This window comes from Arachis stenosperma, chromosome 2 (genome assembly GCF_014773155.1).
Source record: "Arachis stenosperma cultivar V10309 chromosome 2, arast.V10309.gnm1.PFL2, whole genome shotgun sequence".
Classification (NCBI taxonomy): domain Eukaryota; kingdom Viridiplantae; phylum Streptophyta; class Magnoliopsida; order Fabales; family Fabaceae; genus Arachis; species Arachis stenosperma.
The window spans coordinates 99,619,900-99,641,337 of record NC_080378.1 but is presented as its reverse complement, the minus strand read 5'-3'; the positions used below and the strand labels follow the sequence as shown (position 1 = coordinate 99,641,337).

Genomic DNA, 21,438 nt, shown 5'->3' with positions numbered 1-21,438 from the left:
TTTACCCATCTTGTGCCAAAAGAGGAATATGTTAATACTATTATTGGCTCAGGTAATGTGATAGAAGGCTCCGGAAGAGCTATAATTTTGTTTCCTGGAGGAACAAAATTTATAATAAATAATGCACTATTATCTACCAAGTCTCTGAGGAACTTGTTGAGTTTCAAAGATATTCGCCGAAATGGATATCATGTTGAGACAATGAATGAGGAAAATCATGAGTATTTATGTATCACAACTCATGATTCAAATAAGAAAGTTATATTAGAAAAATTACCCTCACTTTCATCTGGGTTGTATTATACCAAGATTAGTGCAATTGAATCACATGCCACTGTAAACCAGAAGTTTACTAGCCCAAATGAATTCATAACTTGGCACGACCGATTGGGTCATCCGGGAACAACCATGATGAGGAGAATCATTGAAAACTCTCATGGACATTCACTAAAGAACCAGAAGATTCTTAAAACTAGTGAATTTTGTTGTGCTGCATGTTCTCAGGGAAAGTTAATTTTAAAGCCATCACCAGTAAAGATTGGATTTGAGTCCCCTGAATTCCTAGAAAGGATTCAAGGTGATATATGTGGACCTATTCATCCACCATGTGGATCTTTTAGATATTTTATGGTCCTAATAGACGCATCTTCGAGATGGTCACATGTGTGCTTATTATCTTCTCGCAACCTGGTGTTTGCGAGATTATTGGCTCAAATTATTCGATTAAAAGCACAATTTCCAGAAAATCCAATAAAAGCAATTCGTCTTGATAATGCTGGTGAATTTACTTCCCAAGCTTTTGATGCTTATTGTATGGCTAATGGAATAAGTGTTGAACATCCAGTAGCTTATGTTCACACACAAAATGGGTTAGCAGAATCACTTATTAAGCGCCTCCAATTAATTGCTAGACCCTTGCTTATGAGAACAAATCTCCCAACCTCGGTTTGGGGGCATGCTATTTTACATGCCGCGGCACTTATTCGTTTGAGGCCAACGAGTTATCATCAATTCTCTCCTATACAATTAGCTTTTGGCCAGCAGCCAAATGTTTCCCATTTAAGAATATTTGGGTGTGCGATATATGTTCCCATTGCACCACCTAATCGCACCAAAATGGGACCCCAAAGAAAATTGGGGATATATGTTGGATATGATTCTCCCTCTATAGTGAGGTATCTTGAGATACAAACCGGAGATGTGTTTAAAGCCCGGTTTGCGGATTGTCATTTTGATGAATCAAAATTTCCAACATTAGGGGGAGAGAATAAGCTTCCTGAAAAGGAACTTAATTGGAATGCATCATCGTTGATGCATTTAGATCCTCGATCAGGGCAATGTGAACTAGAAGTTCAAAAGATTATACATTTGCAAAGAATAGCAAATGAATTGCCTGATGCATTTTCCGATACAAAGAGGATAACCAAATCTTATATACCAGCGGAAAATGCCTCAATTCGAATTGACGTCCCAGTAGGACAAGTAGCCACTGAAGCAAATTCACGCCAGAAGCGTGGCAGGGCGAAAAATGCCCCAATTCGAATTGATGTCCCAGTAGGACAAATAGCCACGGAAGCAAATACACGCCAGAAGCGTGGCAGGCCTGTCGGTTCCAAAGACAAAAATCCTCGAAAGAGAAAAGAGGTAAATAATGTTCCTGTTGAAAAAGACATAGTAGAGACACCTGCAGTTGTCCAAAATTCTGATATAACGCCAGAAGACGTTCAGGTACCTGAAAATTGTGAAAATGATGAGATCTCAATAAATTATGTCTTTACATGAGAGAAATGGGACCGAAATAAGACAATTGTCAATGAAATATTTGCATATAATGTGGCATTAGATATCATGCATGAAAGTAAGGATCTTGAGCCAAGATCAGTTGAAGAATGTCGACAAAGAAATGATTGGCCAAAATGGGAAGCAGCCATGAAGGCTGAATTAGACTCACTTGCAAAACGTGAAGTCTTTGGACCTGTAGTCCGTACACCTGAAGATGTAAAACCTGTTGGATATAAGTGGGTATTTGTGAGAAAACGAAATGAGAAAAATGAAGTTGTGCGCTATAAAGCCCGACTTGTGGCACAAGGTTTTTCACAAAGGCCTGGTATAGATTATGAAGAAACGTATTCCCCTGTAGTGGATGCAATAACTTTGCGTTATTTGGTCAGCCTATCTGCATATCATAAACTGCATATGCATTTAATGGATGTGGTAACAGCCTATTTATACGGCTCATTAGATCGGGATATCTATATGAAAGTCCCTGAAGGATTAAAGATATCTAAACCATCCAATGAATATTCGCAAGGGTTATACTCAGTCAAATTGCAAAGATCTTTATATGGTCTAAAGCAATCTGGACGAATGTGGTATAATCGTCTTACTGAGTATCTGGCCAAAAACGGATTCAAGAATGATGATATCTGCCCATGTGTTTTCATAAAGAAATCTGCATCTGGATTCGTTATAATTGCTGTGTACGTTGATGATTTAAATATCATTGGGACTCCTGAAGAGATTCCAACAATTATAAAAACTCTAAAAGAAGAGTTTGAGATGAAAGATCTTGGAAAGACTAAATTTTGTCTCGGCCTGCAGATCGAGCATATAAAAGACGGGATCTTTATTCATCAAACAACATACACAGAAAAGATCTTGAAGAGATTTTATATGGATAAGTCACATCCATTAAGTACCCCAATGATCGTAAGATCTTTGGATGTGAAAAAGGATCAATTCCGTCCTAAAGAAGAAAATGAAGATATCATTGGTCCTGAAGTACCATATCTTAGTGCCATTGGAGCACTAATGTATCTTGCTAATAATACGCGACCTGGCATATCATTCGCGGTGAATTTACTAGCAAGGTATAGTTCCTCTCCAACCAAAAGACATTGGAGTGGAATCAAACAAATTTTTCGATATCTTCATGGAACGGTTGATATGGGATTGTTTTACCCCTATGGATCCAAGTCACAACTAGTTGGCTATGCAGATGCTGGCTACTTGTCTGATTCACATAAAGGGAGATCTCAAACAGGATATCTGTTTACATATGGTGGTACAGCTATATCTTGGAGGTCCACGAAACAGACAATTGCTGCAACATCCTCTAATCATGCTGAAATACTGGCGATTCATGAAGCTAGTCGCGAGTGTTTTTGGCTAAGGAGTCTGATTCAATATATTATGTCATCATGTGGGCTGATTGATCATAAGATAGCTCCAACTGTCCTGTTTGAAGATAATACAGCATGCATTGCTCAACTTAAAGGCGGATACATTAAAGGCGATAGAATAAAGCACATTTCTCCCAAATTCTTCTTCACTCATGATCTTCAAAATCAAGGGACAATTGATGTCCAACAGATCCGTTCAAGTGACAATCTGGCAGATTTATTCACAAAGTCACTCCCAAAATCCTCCTTTGAAAGATTGGTACATGAGATTGGGATGCGCCGATTTCGAGACGTTAAATGATGTCGGCAAGAGGGGGAGACTGTACTCTTTTTTCCTTGGTCAGGTTTTTTTCCCATTGGGTTTTTCTTGACAAGGTTTTTAATGAGGCAGTCCCCATCACAAAGGATATTGTACTCTTTTTCCTTCACTAAGGTTTTTCCCACAGGGTTTTCCTTTAGTAAGGTTTTAATGAGGCAATAATCCTAAATGGTCATCCAAGGGGGAGTGTTGTGATAAGGATAATTTATCACCCTTACGTGGATGCCCATTTTCCATGATATATAGTTTCTCAAGGATGACTTCATTTAATATGAAGTTGAAAATTTACCTCATGTACGTATATAAATATAGGCATAAGCCTTTAACAATTACACACAAAAAAACAACAGCAATACAAGCTAATATATTCCCTCTCTCTCTTTCTTATAAAGTATTTAGTTTCTTTTCTATTACTACACACAACCAAATAATAAGAGATCGATTCTCTTTTATGTTGCAAACAAATACCCTTCTCCTTATATTACTATTACAATTCTTTCTCTTCTTTTATTTTATAAGTATTTTAAATTCTATTTTTTATTACTCTTTACATATAATATTAATAGCAATATTAACCATCTTTATTATATTGAGATAATATCAAATGCAAATATCTCTCTCTTTATTTTTAATACTTTTTCTTATCTTTATATATATATACACAATACAACATATAATATTATTATATATATATAAAAATTATTGAGCTAATTATATTAATAATAGAGTCTTCTATTTATACATCTTTATTTTATATATCCTTTATTTTACAACAGTTCAGTATTTATTCATTTTGTATCAACACAAAGCTCGAAAAAAAACGCAATAAAAAGAATAATATAATAATTTAACGACTTGAATCTCTAGTTTTCAGATCACATGAAAACAAAGCAAGTGTTTTAAACATCAGTAAAAATATTTATAAATTACTAAGTAAAGTCACACTCACATCAATAATAAAAATATTAAATAAAGTTGCATTTTGATAAAATATAATTTTTTTTACTAACTTAATTACTAAACATCTCTACGTGCCATTTGTTTAATACTTCCATGTATTTTAAAAAATTAGACTGTGTTCCCACATGTTAATTTACAGGATATAGATTTGTGAATATGTCTATTTCATAATCGAAGATGAAAAAGCGCAATATTATATTTGCAAAACTTGTTTTATTTTAAGAATAGGATATTAACTCTTTTCTATTCACCGAAGTTTCTATTATTTGCCTATCAAATTTGTTACACACGTTGATATCCAGAGAAAAACTGTAAGATTATTCATGATCATTTTCTCTTTTGGGGTTTGTTATCATTTTAGTGCTATCTTTTTCATAACTTTCCTTTTGATTTGAAGTACCAATCAACGATTATATACAAATATATTTCCCTTTACATCAAGAACTTTTTTTATGATTGTTTACTAATTTTTTTTTTATAATTTTTCTTTTATTCATAACCCGCGCTATAGGGTGCAACAGATTATATTTATTATTGGAAAAGTATGAGGAAACAATAGACTAGTTGTACAATGCATACAATGGGGTTTAAATGAAATTTAAATTAAATAATGGGTTATTAATTAATTTTGTATTATTTCTTATTTGAAATTTGAAACCATTTAGTAATTATAGATTCTAATCAATTAATTAGGTTAAAACGCTGCATCATCTCATCAACGATCACACGGCTGCCCCATGCAGGATCGTTCCAACGCAGCTGCCCTCTCATCTACGATCGACAGCGCCGCCCTCTCATCTGCACACAACGCAGCACGGCTGCCCCATGCAGGATCTTTCCAACGCAGCCGCCCTCTCATATACGATCGATAGCGTCGCCCTCTCATCTGCACACAACACAGCCGGTGTTCACTCCTTCAGAATGGCAGAATCGCGGTGCACGAAATTGCAATCACACTTTTGCAACTCCGCACAACTAACCAGCAAGTGCACTGGGTCGTCCAAGTAATACCTTGCGTGAGCAAGGGTCGATCCCACGGAGATTGTCGGCTTGAAGCAAGCTATGGTTATCTTGTAAATCTTAGTCAGGATATCAGAAATTATCAGGATTGATTGTGAAAAGCAACAGAACATGAAATAAGTACTTGTTATGCAGTAATGGAGAATGGGTTGGGGTTTTGGAGATGCTCCATCTTCTGAATCTCTGCTTTCCTACTGTCTTCTTCATCAAACACGCAAGGCTCCTTCCATGGCAAGCTGTATGTAGGGTTTCACCGTTGTCAGTGGCTACCTCCCATCCTCTCAGTGAAAACATTCCTATGCTCTGTCACAGCATAGGCTAATCAGCTGTCGGTTCTCGGTCAGGCCGGAATAGAATCCAGTGATTCTTTTGCGTCTGTCACTAACGCCCCGCCTGCTAGGAGTTTGAAGCACGTCACAGTCATTCAATCATTGAATCCTACTCAGAATACCACAGACAAGGTTTAGACCTTCCGGATTCTCTTGAATGCCGCCATCAGTTCTAGCTTATACCACGAAGATTCTGATTAAGGAATCCAAGAGATATCTACTCAATCTAAGGTAGAACGGAGGTGGTTGTCAGGCACACGTTCATAGTTGAGAATATGATGAGTGTCACGGATCATCACATTCATCCGAGTTAAGAACAAGTGATATCTTAGAACGGAAGCAAGCATGATTGAATAAGAAATAGTAGTAATTGCATTAATCCATCAAGACACAGCAGAGCTCCTCACCCCCAACCATGGGGTTTAGAGACTCATACTGTGGAAAGTACACAAAGAAACGTGTAAAGTGTCATGAGGTACAGATACCATGTCAAAAGATCCTATTAATAGTAAACTAGTAACCTAAGGTTTACAGAAATGAGTAAATGACAGAAAAATCCACTTCCGGGCCCACTTGGTGTGTGCTTGGGCTGAGCAATGAAGCATTTTCGTGTAGAGACCTTTTCTAGAGTTAAACGCCAGCTTTTATGCCAGTTTGGGCGTTTAACTCCAAGTTTTATGCCAGTTCCAGCGTTAAACGCTGGAATTTCTGAGGCTGATTTGCCACGCCGGTTTGGGCCATCAAATCTTGGGCAAAGTATGGACTATCATATATTGCTGGAAAGCCCAGGATGTCTACTTTCCAACGTCGTTGAGAGCGCGCCAATTGGGCTTCTGTAGCTCCAGAAAATCCACTTCGAGTGCAGAGAGGTCAGAATCCAACAGCATCTGCAGTCCTTTTCAGTCTCTGAATCAGATTTTTGCTCAGGATCCTCAATTTCAGCCAGAAAATACCTGAAATCACAGAAAAACACACAAACTCATAGTAAAGCCCAAAAAAGTGAATTTTAGCTAAAAACTAATAAAAATATACTAAAAACTAACTAAAATATACTAAAAATATACTAAAAATAATGCCAAAAAGGGTACAAATTATCCGCTCATCACAACACCAAACTTAAATTGTTGCTTGTCTCCAAGCAACTGAAAATCAAAATAGGATAAAAAGAAGAGAATATACTATAGATTCCAAAATATCAAGGAAACATAGCTCCAATTAGATGAGCGGGACTAGTAGCTTTTTGCCTCCGAACAGTTTTGGCATCTCACTCTATCCCTTGAAGTTCAGAATGATTGGCATCTATAAGAACTCAGAACTCAGATAGTGTTATTGATTCTCCTAGTTAAGTATAATGATTCTTGAACATAGCTAGTGTATGAGTCTTGGCTGTGGCCCAAAGCACTCTGTCTTCCAGTATTACCACCGGATACATACATGCCACAGACACATAATTGGGTGAACCTTTTTAGATTGTGACTCAGCTTTGCTAGAGTCCCCAATTAGAGGTGTCCAGGGTTCTTAAGCACACTCTTTTTGCCTTGGTTCACAACTTTATTTTTTTTTTCTCTTTTTTTTCGAAATTTTTTTTTTGTATTCACTTGCTTTTTCTTGCTTCAAGAATCTCTTTGATGATTTTTCAGATCCTCAATAACAGTTCTCATTTTCCATCATTCTTTCAAGAGCCAACAATTTTAACATTCTTAAAACAACAATTTCAAGAGACATATGCACTGTTCAAGCATTCATTCAGAAAACAAAAAGTATTGTCACCACATCAAACTAATTCAACTAGTTTCAAGGATAAATTTCGAAATCTTGTACTTCTTGTTCTTTTGTGATTAAAGCATTTTTCATTTAAGAGAGGTGATGGATTCATAGGACATTCATAGCTTTAAGGCATAAAATTTTAATTTTATTAATTATGAATTAAGAACAAGACTCAAATATAGATATAAGATGAGACTAAAAATTATAAAAATAGAAAACAAAACAAAACAAAAAAAACGCAAAAAAAATAGGCTCCTAATGATAGAGGTTTTCACAGAGTTAGGACTCAACAACCTTGATTTTGAGAAGTGGATGCTCCCTCAACTCGAGAGGAGAGCTTTTGGCGTTTCATCTCTTGGAGTTCACGCCCCTGCTTCTCTTGTTCCTTCAGCAATTTGCAGAGCATGCAGTTCTGATTCTGCTGTTCTTCCTTCAGTTGCTCCATAGTTTCTTGCAACTTGGTGATAGATGCTTCTAGGCTGGCCCAGTAGCCAATTTCAGGGAATTTAGGGAGGAACTCCTGCGCCCTCCTTTTGATAGAGTTGTCTTGCATTTGTCCTTCCATTGACTTCTTGGTGATTGGATGTTCAATGGGTATGAATTCATCTACTCCCATCTTCACCCCAGCCTCTTTACAGAGCAAGGAGATCAAGCTTGGGTAAGCCAATTTGGCTTCAGTGGAATTCTTATTTGCAATTGTGTAGATCTCACAAGCAATCACATGATGAACCTCCACTTCTCTTCCAAGCATAATGCAATGAATCATCACTGCTCTCTTGATGGTGACCTCAGAACGGTTGTTAGTGGGTAGTATGGAGCGCCCAATAAAGTCTAGCCAACCTCTTGCAATTGGTTTGAGGTCTCCCCTCTTGAGTTGGTTTGGGACACCCTTAGAATTGGTTATCCATTTAGTTCCAGGGAGGCATATGTCCTCTAGAACTTGATCCAACCCTTTATCTGCTTTCACCATCCTCCTATTAAAGGATTCAAGATCATCTTGCAGTTGAGGCAGTTTGAAGATTTCTCTTATTTTGTCCAGATGGAAGTACATAACTTTCCCTCTGACCATAGTTCTGTAGGTATGGTAAGCAGTTTCAGTCATTCTTTGCTTATCTGTTAACCACAGATTTGAGTAGAATTCCTGAACCATGTTCCTTCCAACCTTTATCTCAGGATTGGTTAGAACTTCCCATCCTCTGTTTCGAATTTGCTCTTGGATCCCCGGATATTCATCTTCTTTCAGATCAAATTTCACTTCCGGGATCACTGACCTCAGACCCATTATCTTGTGATAATGGTCTTCATGTTCTTTGGTTAAGAACTTCTCTTGGTTCCAAAGATTCTTTGGATTATTCTCTTTCTTTCCTCTTAAATTGGTTTGTTTTCCCTTAGGAGCCATGATCTTGATGAATCTTGGCTTAGTGATCACGGAAAAGCACACCAAACTTAGAGGTTTGCTTGTCCTCAAGCAAAAGAAAGGAGAGAAGAGAGAGAGAGGAAGAGGAAATTCGAATGGTGTGGTGGAATGAGGGGGGGACAAACGTGTATTTATAAGGTGGGGAGGGGAGATTTCGAAAAGAAAAGCAAAATTTGAAAGGAGATTTGAGAGAAAGGTGAGTTTTTGAACAATATTTGGAATTGATTTGAAATAGATTTGAAGAATGGTCTTGATTTTTGAAGATTTGAAAGTGAATGATGAATGGTTGAAGTGTGATTTTGTAGAAAAGTATGGGTAAGAAAAGGAAAGTTTGAAAAAATTTGATTTGAAAATAAAATTGTGGTCCCCCCCACCTTTCTGGCGTTAAACGCCCAGAATGGCACCCATTCTGGCGTTTAACGCCCATTTGATGCCCCTTTTGGGCGTTTAACGCCCAGCCAGGTGCCCTGGCTGGCGTTAAACGCTAGAATTCCTTTATCACTGGCGTTTTTCCAAAACGCCCAGGATGCTGCACACCTGGCGTTAAACGCCCAGAATGGTGCCCATTCTGGCGTTTAACGCCCAAAATGGCACCATTCCTGGCGTTAAACGCCCAGAATGGTACCCATTCTGGCGTTTAACGCCCAGAATGGTACCCATTCTGGCGTTTAACGCCCAAAATGCCCCTTACTGGCGTTTTTTCGCCAGTAAGCTCATTTTCTCTGCTTTTTGAGCTGAATCCTTCTGTAACTCTGTGAATTCCTTCATTTTTGATACTTGCCTCTGTAAGAACAAATCATATAACCTCCTAATGACTGGGTTGCCTCCCAGCAAGCGCTTCTTTACTGTCTTTAGCTGGACCTTCACTGAGAATCACTCAAGTCTCAGTTTTGAGCATTCCTGCTCAAAATTGCCTTCAAGATAATGCTTGATTCTCTGTCCGTTAACAATGAACTTTTTGTCAGAATCAATATCCTGAAGCTCAACATATCAATATGGTGAAACTCCTGTAATCACATACGGACCCCTCCACCGGGATTTGAGTTTTCCCGGAAACAATTTGAGCCTAGAGTTGAAGAGCAGAACTTTTTGTCCTGGCTCAAAGACTCTGGTTGACAACTTCTTGTCATGCCATTTCTTTGCCTTTTCCTTATAAATTTTTGCATTTTCAAAGGCATTGAGTCTGAACTCCTCTAGCTCATTTAGCTGGAGCAGTCTCTTTTCACCAGCTAACTGTGCATCCATGTTTAGGAATCTGGTTGCCCAGTAGGCTTTATGTTCCAGTTCCACGGGCAGATGACAGGCCTTCCCATACACCAAGTGGTATGGAGAGGTTCCTATAGGAGTCTTGAATGCTGTTCTGTATCCCCACAGAGCATCATCCAAGCTCTTTGCCCAATCCTTTCTCCGGGCTATCACAGTCCGTTCTAGGATTCTTTTTAGCTCTCTATTAGAGACTTCAGCTTGCCCATTTGTCTGTGGATGATACGGAGTTGCCACTTTATGGCTGATTCCATATCTAACCATAGCAGAGTATAGCTGTCTATTGCAGAAATGAGTGCCCCCATCACTGATTAGTACTCTGGGAACACCAAACCTGCTGAAGATGTGTTTCTGGAGGAATTTTAGCACGGTCTTGGTATCATTAGTGGGTGTAGCAATTGCTTCTACCCACTTAGATACGTAGTCCACTGCCACCAGAATGTAAGTGTTTGAGTATGATGGTGGGAATGGACCCATGAAGTCAATTCCCCATACATCAAACAATTCTATCTCTAATATCCCTTGTTGAGGCATGGCATATCCGTGAGGCAGGTTACCAGCTCTTTGGCAACTGTCACAGTTACGCACAAACTCTCGGGAATCTTTATAGAGAGTAGGCCAGTAGAAGCCACATTGGAGGACTTTAGCGGCTGTTCGCTCACTTCCAAAATGCCCTCCATACTGTGATCCATGGCAATGCCATAGGATCTTTTGTGCTTCTTCTCTGGGTACACATCTGCGGATTACTCCATCTGCACATCTCTTAAAGAGATATGGTTCATCCCAGAGGTAGTACTTGGCATCTGAAATTAATTTCTTTCTTTGCACTTTGCTGTACTCCTGGGGTATGAACCTCACAGCTTTATAATTTGCAATATCTGCAAACCAAGGAGCTTCCTGGATGGCAAAGAGTTGCTCATCTGGGAAAGTCTCAGCGATCTCAGTAGAAGGGAGGGACGCCCCAGCTACTGGTTCTATTCGGGACAGATGATCAGCTACTTGGTTCTCTGTCCCTTTTCTGTCTCTTATTTCTATATCAAACTCTTGCAGAAGCAACACCCATCTTATTAGCCTGGGTTTTGAATTCTGCTTTGTGAGTAAGTATTTAAGAGCAGCATGGTCAGTGTACACAATCACTTTGGATCCTACTAGATAAGATCTAAACTTGTCAATGGCATAGACCACTGCAAGTAATTCTTTTTCTGTGGTTGTGTAATTCTTCTGTGCATCATTTAGAACACGGCTAGCATAATAAATGACATGCAGAAGTTTGTTATGCCTCTGTCCCAACACTGCACCAATGGCATGATCACTGGCATCACACATTAATTCAAATGGCAATGTCCAATCTGGTGCAGAGATAACTGGTGCTGTGACCAGCTTAGCTTTCAGGGTCTCAAATGCCTGCAGACACTGTGTGTCAAACACAAATGGTGTGTCAGCAGCTAGCAGGTTACTTAAAGGTTTTGCAATTTTTGAAAAATCCTTTATAAACCTTCTGTAGAATCCTGCATGCCCCAGAAAGCTTCTGATTGCCTTAACATTGGCAGGTGGTGGTAATTTTTCAATTACCTCTACCTTTGCCTTATCCACCTCTATTCCCCTGCTTGAAATTTTATGCCCAAGGACAATTCCTTCAATCACCATAAAGTGACATTTCTCCCAGTTTAAAACCAGGTTAGTCTCTTGGCACCTTTTCAGGACAAGTGCTAGGTGATTAAGACAGGAGCTGAATGAGTCTCCATATACTGAGAAGTCATCCATGAAGACTTCCAGGAATTTCTCCACCATATCAGAGAAGATGGATAGCATGCATCTCTGAAAGGTTGCAGGAGCATTACACAGACCAAAAGGCATCCTTCTGTAGGCAAACACGCCAGAAGGGCAAGTAAATGCTGTTTTCTCTTGGTCCTGAGGATCTACTGTAATTTGGTTGTAACCTGAATAGCCATCCAAAAAGCAGTAATAATCATGACCAGCTAGTCTTTCTAGCATTTGGTCTATGAATGGTAAAGGAAAATGATCCTTTCTGGTGGCTGTATTGAGCCTTCTGTAGTCAATACACATACGCCACCCTGTGACTGTTCTTGTAGGAACCAGTTCATTTTTTTCATTATGAACCACTGTCATGCCTCCCTTTTTGGGGACAACTTGGACAGGGCTCACCCAGAGGCTATCAGAAATAGGATAAATAATCCCAGCCTCTAGTAATTTAGTGACCTCTTTCTGCACCACCTCCTTCATGGCTGGATTTAGCCTCCTCTGTGGTTGGACCACTGGTTTGGCATTATCTTCCAACAGGATCTTGTGCATGCATCTAGCTGGGCTAATACCCTTAAGATCACTTATGGACCACCCAAGAGCTGTCTTGTGTGTCCTCAGCACTTGAATCAGTGCTTCCTCTTCCTGTGGATTTAAAGCAGAGCTTATAATCACTGAAAAAGTTTCACCCCCTCCCAGAAATGCATATTTCAGGGATGGTGGTAGTGGTTTGAGTTCAGGTTTGGGAGGTTTATCCTCCTCCTGAGGAATTTTCGAAAATTCCTTTGCTTCCTCTAGTTCTTCTTGATCAGGTTGAGCATCTTTGAAGATGTCCTCAAGCTCTGATTCTAGGCCTTCAGCCATATTGATCTCTTCTACCAGAGAGTCAATAATGTCAGCGCCCATGCAGTCATTTGGTGTGTCTGGATGCTGCATAGCTTTTACAGCATTTAACTTGAACTCATCCTCATTGACTCTCAAGGTTACTTCCCCTTTTTGTACATCAATGAGAGTTCGTCCAGTTGCTAGGAAAGGTCTTCCTAGAATGAGAGTTGCACTCTTGTGCTCCTCCATTTCCAGCACCACAAAGTCAGTTGGAAAGGTGAATGGCCCAACCTTGACAATCATATCCTCTATTATGCCTGATGGATGTTTAATGGAGCCATCAGCAAGTTGGAGGCATATCCTGGTTGGTTTGACTTCTCCAGTCAACCCAAGCTTTCTGATAGTGGATGCAGGTATTAGATTGATGCTTGCTCCAAGATCACATAGGGCTGTCTTGGTGCAAGTGCCTTCTAATGTGCATGGTATCAGAAAGCTTCCAGGATCTTGAAGCTTTTCTGGTAAGCTTTTCAGAATGACTGCACTGCATTCTTCAGTGAGAAACACTTTTTCAGTTTCTCTCCAATCCCTCTTATGACTTAAGATTTCCTTCATGAACTTAGCATAAGAAGGTATTTGCTCAAGTGCCTCTGCAAACGGAATCTTTATTTCAAGAGTCCTTAGATAGTCTGCAAAGCGAGCAAATTGCTTATCCTGTTCCGCTTTGCGGAGTTTCTGAGGATAAGGCATCTTGGCTTGATATTCTTCAACCTTAGATGCTGCAGGTTTATTCCTTACAGAAGTGGTTGAAGAAGCCTTTTTAGAGGGATTACTGTCAGCACTCTCAGGTGTCTGATCTTCCCTTGGCGTTTGAACGCCAGGAATGGGTGAAGATTGGGCGTTAAACGCCAACTTCTCTCCCTTTTTTGGCGTTTGAACACCAGAACTGGGCAAGGAATGGGCGTTTAACGCCAACTTTCCTTCCCTTTCTGGCGTTTGAACGCCAATAACATTCCTCTCTGGGCTCTTACTGTCCTCAGAGGGATTTTGAACAGTGGTTTGGTTATTCTCTGTCAATTGTTCCCTGTTTGGCTTTTTGCTCTTTTGAGCAGTGGTATTCAGTGTCTTCCCACTCCTCAGTTGAACTGCTTGACACTCCTCTGTTATCTGTTTAGATATTTGCTGTTTTGCTTGATTCAACTGCAGTTCTATGTTCTTGTTAGCAACTTTAGTTTCATAGAGCATCTCTTTAAATTCTGCTAACTGTTCTGTCATCAGGAGCAATTGTTGATTAAGCTCAATTATCTGTTCTTGAGGATTAGGGTCAGTGACTACTGTCATGACTTCCTCTTCTGGAGAGAACTCATTGCTAGAATACAAATATTGGTTTCTAGCAACAGTATCTATAAGCTCTTGAGCTTCTTCAATTGTCTTCCTCATGTGTATAGATCCACCAGCTGAGTGGTCTAAAGACATCTGAGCTTTTTCTGTAAGCCCATAATAGAAGATGTCTAACTGTACCCACTCTGAAAACATTTCAGAGGGGCATTTTCTTAGCATACCTCTATACCTCTCCCAGGCGTTATAAAGGGATTCATTATCCTCTTGTTTAAAGCCTTGGATGTCCAGCCTTAGCTGTGTCATCCTCTTTGGAGGGTAAAAATGATTCAGGAATTTTTCTGATAACTGTTTCCATGTCTTTATGCTTGCTGTAGGTTGGTTATTCAACCATATTTTAGCTTGATCTTTTACAGCAAATGGAAACAGTAATAGTCTGTAGACATCCTGATCCACCTCTTTATCATGTACTGTGTCAGCAATTTGTAAAAATTGTGCCAGAAACTCAGTGGGCTCTTCCTGTGGAAGGCCGGAATACTGGCAATTTTGCTGCACTATGATAATGAGTTGAGGATTTAGCTCAAAGCTGCTTGCTTTGATGGGAGGTGTACAGATGCTACTCCCATATGCAGTTGTAATGGGGTTAGCGTATGACCCCAGAGTCCTTTTGGACTGATCAATCCCACTTATGTCCATAATGGACAAAAGGGAAATGATAATGATTGCAAACAGATAATTTTTTTTTTTGAGTTAAACGAAAAAAATAAAATAAAACAAAAGAAAATTAAAATGAAAATTCGAAAATCAAAAAGAAAATAAGATCAAAGCAAATTGAGAACTGAATCAATTAAGTAATTAAAACGATTTTGAAAATAGCAATTAAAAAGATATGATTGAAAATTTTTATGAAAAAGATTTGATTTTTGAAAAGAGGAAAGAGAAAAACACAAAAAGACACCAAACTTAAATTTTTTAGAAAATCAAACACTAATTTTTCGAAAATTTTAAGGGAAAAACACAAAGAGGACACCAAACTTAGAACTTTTACGGATCAAAAAGGGACTAAGGACATGCAGAATCGAAAATTAAAAGAAAAGCAAAAGCATGCAATTGACACCAAACTTAGAATATGAAACTAGACTCAACTAAAAGACTCTAAACCAATTAAAAACAAAACAGTCCTAATCTAAGCAACAAGATAAGCCGTTAGTTGTCCAAACTCGAACAATCACCGGCAACGGCGCCAAAAACTTGGTGCACGAAATTGCAATCACACTTTTGCAACTCCGCACAACTAACCAGCAAGTGCACTGGGTCGTCCAAGTAATACCTTACGTGAGCAAGGGTCGATCCCACGGAGATTGTCGGCTTGAAGCAAGCTATGGTTATCTTGTAAATCTTAGTCAGGATATCAGAAATTATCAGGATTGATTGTGAAAAGCAACAGAACATGAAATAAGTACTTGTTATGCAGTAATGGAGAATGGGTTGGGGTTTTGGAGATGCTCCATCTTCTGAATCTCTGCTTTCCTACTGTCTTCTTCATCAAACACGCAAGGCTCCTTCCATGGCAAGCTGTATGTAGGGTTTCACCGTTGTCAGTGGCTACCTCCCATCCTCTCAGTGAAAACATTCCTATGCTCTGTCACAGCATAGGCTAATCAGCTGTCGGTTCTCGGTCAGGCCGGAATAGAATCCAGTGATTCTTTTGCGTCTATCACTAACGCCCCGCCTGCTAGGAGTTTGAAGCACGTCACAGTCATTCAATCATTGAATCCTACTCAGAATACCACAGACAAGGTTTAGACCTTCCGGATTCTCTTGAATGCCGCCATCAGTTCTAGCTTATACCACGAAGATTCTGATTAAGGAATCCAAGAGATATCTACTCAATCTAAGGTAGAACGGAGGTGGTTGTCAGGCACACGTTCATAGTTGAGAATATGATGAGTGTCACGGATCATCACATTCATCCGAGTTAAGAACAAGTGATATCTTAGAACGGAAGCAAGCATGATTGAATAAGAAATAGTAGTAATTGCATTAATCCATCAAGACACAGCAGAGCTCCTCACCCCCAACCATGGGGTTTAGAGACTCATACTGTGGAAAGTACACAAAGAAACGTGTAAAGTGTCATGAGGTACAGATACCATGTCAAAAGATCCTATTAATAGTAAACTAGTAACCTAAGGTTTACAGAAATGAGTAAATGACAGAAAAATCCACTTCCGGGCCCACTTGGTGTGTGCTTGGGCTGAGCAATGAAGCATTTTCGTGTAGAGACCTTTTCTAGAGTTAAACGCCAGCTTTTATGCCAGTTTGGGCGTTTAACTCCAAGTTTTATGCCAGTTCCAGCGTTAAACGCTGGAATTTCTGAGGCTGATTTGCCACGCCGGTTTGGGCCATCAAATCTTGGGCAAAGTATGGACTATCATATATTGCTGGAAAGTCCAGGATGTCTACTTTCCAACGCCGTTGAGAGCGCGCCAATTGGGCTTCTGTAGCTCCAGAAAATCCACTTCGAGTGCAGAGAGGTCAGAATCCAACAGCATCTGCAGTCCTTTTCAGTCTCTGAATCAGATTTTTGCTCAGGACCCTCAATTTCAGCCAGAAAATACCTGAAATCACAGAAAAACACACAAACTCATAGTAAAGCCCAGAAAAGTGAATTTTAGCTAAAAACTAATAAAAATATACTAAAAACTAACTAAAATATACTAAAAACATACTAAAAACAATGCCAAAAAGGGTACAAATTATCCGCTCATCAAATCGCAAGAAGAACGTGCTGCAAGCGAGGGTCCTCCTTTATGCACATCACCTAGCCGAAATTCATTAATGGAGGTTGATATAGTTGAACCGTTAGTTTGTGTTGCCGCTGAAGTTTCTGAAAATTTATCAAACGATCAAGAAAACTTAGCCGCCAATGTCGCAGAGCATGGTCACAAGTCAAACAAAGTGAGCAATTAGGATCCTCAAATTCTGCCATGGATGTTTATTTCGCGTTTAATTCTACTATAACTGAGTTTTTTGATTGTATGCTTATTGAAACATGCACTTGTAATCGATGAGTTGAGATGTAATTAAAGTTATGTTTGTTTTATTTTTAATAGTATGATTATATGCATTGAGGATTAGCTGAAATTAAGTAATCATTTTATGGTTATATGATTATATACAGGAAGTATATTTTCTTACGTGTTTTTGTATGTGAATTTATGCTGTCATCATGTTAAATGGCATCTTCATTTACTAATCATCCTATTATGGACTTATGTGCCTATATGCATGATGGGATAGCATAATATAATTTTTTGGGATGCTTATATGAATTTATTTTTATCTACAGTGTGTGTATATTATATCTACATGATGACCATGCAAGTATGTAAATAGATAACTATAGTGTGATGCAGTGGCTGAACTTGTTTACTGAATTGAAGGAAATGTTATTTGTATTTACAACATGTTAACCATGATATGCTTATATGAGTGTTTTAATCATGTAATGATATGCTTATATGTTCACTGCATATTTGTAACGTTATATGCTCATATGCTTCCGGGCATATTATTTTAATATTTTTCATGCTTATAGGAATAAATAATGTTAAAATTTTAATATTTTTCTTCCTGCACATGAAGAAAAGAGTGTGTGTATCTAAATATACAGAAAAAGAATTTTTTTCATGGAGTAAAAAAAGAAGCCACTAAAGATAGATTAAGGCCCTTAAATAATAGCCCAAATAAAAGAAATAATTTTACATAATTTTCATTGAATAATAAAAAAAAACAACTAAAGGGTTGAATTTAATTAAATAATACATGAAATGAAAAAAATAATTCTCATGGTTTGATTTTGTAGCTGTTGATGTATTTTCGGTGATTGTTTTTGAGATTTTATTTAAATGAGTTTTGATAAGGATCTTCCTCCTTTTGGTTACTCTTGTTGTTTTGAAATTATTGGGTATGCAGTTGTCGGATGTTATGGATGTTGGAAGTGAAGAGATGGAGCCTGGTGATGAGGTACTGGAGTCTAGCTTGCTTTTGTTTAGTCATAATGTTCATGTTTTATTTGATAACTAAGGGTAATTAATTTTTCTTTTGGATTAATATAAAATACAGTTACCAGATCATCGTAACCTACAAGAAGATGAGATACCAAGAGTTGGAATGCGATTTCCTCAGCTACAGATGGCGCATGACTTTTATGTGTCCTATGCAAAGAAAACTGGATTTGCAACTAAGATAAGGACGACAACATTTGACAAGATCACGAAGGCTCCCATTAATCAAGCTATACACTGTAATCGCGACGGGATCCGCGAGTCTCGTGTTAAAGCACCAACGCGGAAGAATACGATTTCAGCTGCTGGGTGCAAGGCAAGGATATATGTAAAGTTTGATAAAGACGTGCAAGACTGGGTTCTGCTCAAGGCTGACTTGACGCACTCTCACCCTTGTTCACCGAAAAAGGCAGTGCACTATCATGAGTATAGGCAGTTGACCATGCATGCGAAGTGCGTGATCGAGGATAATGATGAGGCTGGGATTCGACCAAACAAGACATTCCTTGCTTTGTCAAATGAAGCTGGTGGCCCCTCTAACTTGGGATTCTCAGAGAAGGATTTAAGAAATTATATAACAGCAAGGCTCCGAAGTAGCAACGTTAATGCGGATGTCAGGGAGATGATGAGCTACTTTAGGAGAATGAAGGACATCAATCCGAACTTCTTTTACGCGGTGAAGTTAGACGATGAGTGTAAATTTAAGAGTGCAGTATGGGTTGATGCAAGGTGTAGGGCGTCGTATGAATACTATGGAGACGTCGTGTCAGTTGATAGCACGTACAATACAAATAGGTACGTATTAGTTAAGTTGGTGTTTTTACCTTTTTCTTGATAATACGAATTTTGATCTTGATTGGCATTTCTTACATCTGGTTAGTTTTTCTGGTAGGCATGGATTACCGTTTGTGTCGTTCGTTGGGGTCAACCACCATGGTAGGTCGACCCTCCTCGGCTGTGCTTTGTTGGGGAATGAAGAAATCGGAAGTTATGAGTGGGTTTTTCTCCAATGGGTGAAGTGCATGGGAACTGCTCCAAAGTGTATCATAACCGATCAATGTCGATCCCTTTACCGTGCGATCAAAAATACTTTACCCGACACACGCCACCGGTGGTGCATTTGGCATATTATGAATAAGCTACCTTCGAAGCTTGGGGGTTACCGCCGGTACAGAGCTTTGTATGGTGACCTAAACGACATTGTGTGGAACTCTCGGACGGAGGAGTCATTTGAAGATGATTGGGCTGATTTTATAGATGAGTACAACCTACATAACAACACATGGCTGTCAGGTTTGTTTCTGTAAGATTACTTCTCGCGCTTTAATTGCAATTGGTCGGCATCTGAATGTTTCGTTTATCAGTAAGTTTGGATGACAATTAGCTAGATGTTCATTATAGTAAATATTTGGATGTTTAATATATCAGTGAATGTGGATGTTCATTTCTCAGGTTTAGTAATATGTTTGGTGTAAGCTTTATATGCTTAATTTGGTATTATTTATTTCTTGTAGATCTGTACGATGACCGACGCATATGGGTTCCAATATACTTCAAGGGTGAATTTTGGGCAGGAATGTGGAGTACGCAGAGGAGTGAGAGCATGCACGCATTCTACGGTGGATACTTACACAGTAAAACTAGCTTGGTCCAATTTGTTCATGAATATGACAATGTGCTTGGAGTCAAGGAGCAGAGGGAACTGGAGGATGATGCTGCAGACTCGAGGGGGGTTATCCCTTGTGCAACTACCTCGCCTATAGAGAAATAGTTTCAGCAAGAGTATACCACGAGCATTTTTAGGGATGTTCAAGTTGAGTTTGTGAGGAAGGCTAACTGCAGAGTTTCTGCAGTTGATGAACAGGGTCCAGTGGTCTGCGTGAAGGTGGAAGAGGAGAAACTACTCAACGATACTATTCTATGCGTTCCGTATGATGTTCACTTTGACCGTTCCACACATGAGCTTCGTTGTGAATGCAATCTTTTTGAGAGTTCAGGTGTGTTATGCTGTCATTGCCTTGAAGTTTTTCATTCGTATAAAGTGTACAAAGTACCTTCCTGTTATATTCTTCCTCGATGGAGCAAGAAGATAAAGCGCAAGCATACGTATGTCAAAAGTAGCCATGATGTCAGTCGGTCAGATGAGAGTCATGTTGCATTCAGGGAACTGTGTGCACACTTCTATAATGTTGCTCAAGAGTTCCTCGGTGATGATGAAGAAACAGCATTGCTGCATGTTGCTTTGGAAGAAACAAGGGCCAAGTTGGCTACGCACCGAGCCAAAAAGAGGTCCGAGAGCATGGCAGAGACTCAGACCAACATTGGCTCTCAGAGTTCGAATGATGTCGGTGTTGATGACATACAAGGCCCATCGAAGGTCACCACAAAGGGCAGGCCAAAGAGTAAGAGGCTTGGCTCTGCCCTTGAGAAGTCCATCAAGAATTCAAGACGGAGAAAGCAAAAGAATTCACATCCGGTATATGTTTTGCTTAATCCCAACTTTGTATGTTTATTTGGTATAGTACTATCCTAGAACATAACTATTGGACTTTTTCTTTTTTATTTTTGGCAGGTGGTTCGTCCGCACACATTTCAAGATATAAACCATTGTGATGTTTCTAGCCTGGATGTTCCCAAACAAGACGGTGGTTTCATGTCTTTGTTAAGCTCCTTCAACCAAAAATGGGATTAGTGGTACGAGGTTGTGATAGTGTATATTTTCTCATTTTTGTGTTTATAGGATTCATGTTAGTTTCAAGGTTCTAAGGCAGCTGTTGCAAAGGTCCACATGCTATTGATTGCAAGAACCATTTTTCCATTTGTTAAAACGAAGCATTTTACTATTTTTATTTTGTGTAGACTTAAAGCATAACATGTATATTTGATGATTATTCTATAACTTAGTATACAGTTTAATAAAGTTGTTTCTGATTTCTACACGCTTGACTATATAGTTTTTCGGTACGTAGCTATTCCTCATAGACATTGTTTTCACGTATTTTCAATGAACTAAAGTAGATGTTCATTTCTATAGGTGTTCAGATGTTCTTTTTTACTGTAAACAAAGATGGTTATCCGTTAGATTTTGTGATCACTTGGTTATGTTTTGGATTTGTCCTTGTTAGACTAGATGTTCATTTTAGTAAGTTATTGGATGTTCAGATTGGCTATATTGGCGGATGGTTAGTGG

General features: G+C 39.0%; 1 protein-coding gene across 1 annotated transcript; it reads left to right on the top strand.

Moving 5' to 3' along the window:
- Positions 1-17,019: 17,019 nt before the first annotated feature.
- On the top strand, positions 17,020-20,940 carry LOC130963267 (protein FAR1-RELATED SEQUENCE 5-like). The gene is made up of 7 exons (XM_057889397.1): positions 17,020-17,139; positions 18,157-18,207; positions 18,307-19,043; positions 19,141-19,541; positions 19,763-19,980; positions 20,080-20,724; positions 20,821-20,940. The coding sequence occupies exons 1-7, from the start codon at positions 17,020-17,022 to the stop codon at positions 20,938-20,940; spliced, it is 2,292 nt and encodes a 763-aa protein (XP_057745380.1).
- Positions 20,941-21,438: the final 498 nt, after the last annotated feature.

Bases quoted from the DNA above. Each gene is read 5' to 3' on its own strand.
- LOC130963267 (XM_057889397.1), top strand. From the start codon at position 17,020: ATGGAGGTTGATATAGTTGAACCGTTAGTTTGTGTTGCCGCTGAAGTT. The intron at 17,140-18,156 runs GTGAGCAATTAG...TTGGGTATGCAG, and splicing joins ATGGTCACAAGTCAAACAAA to TTGTCGGATGTTATGGATGT. The intron at 19,981-20,079 runs GTTATCCCTTGT...TTTGTGAGGAAG, and splicing joins ATGCTGCAGACTCGAGGGGG to GCTAACTGCAGAGTTTCTGC.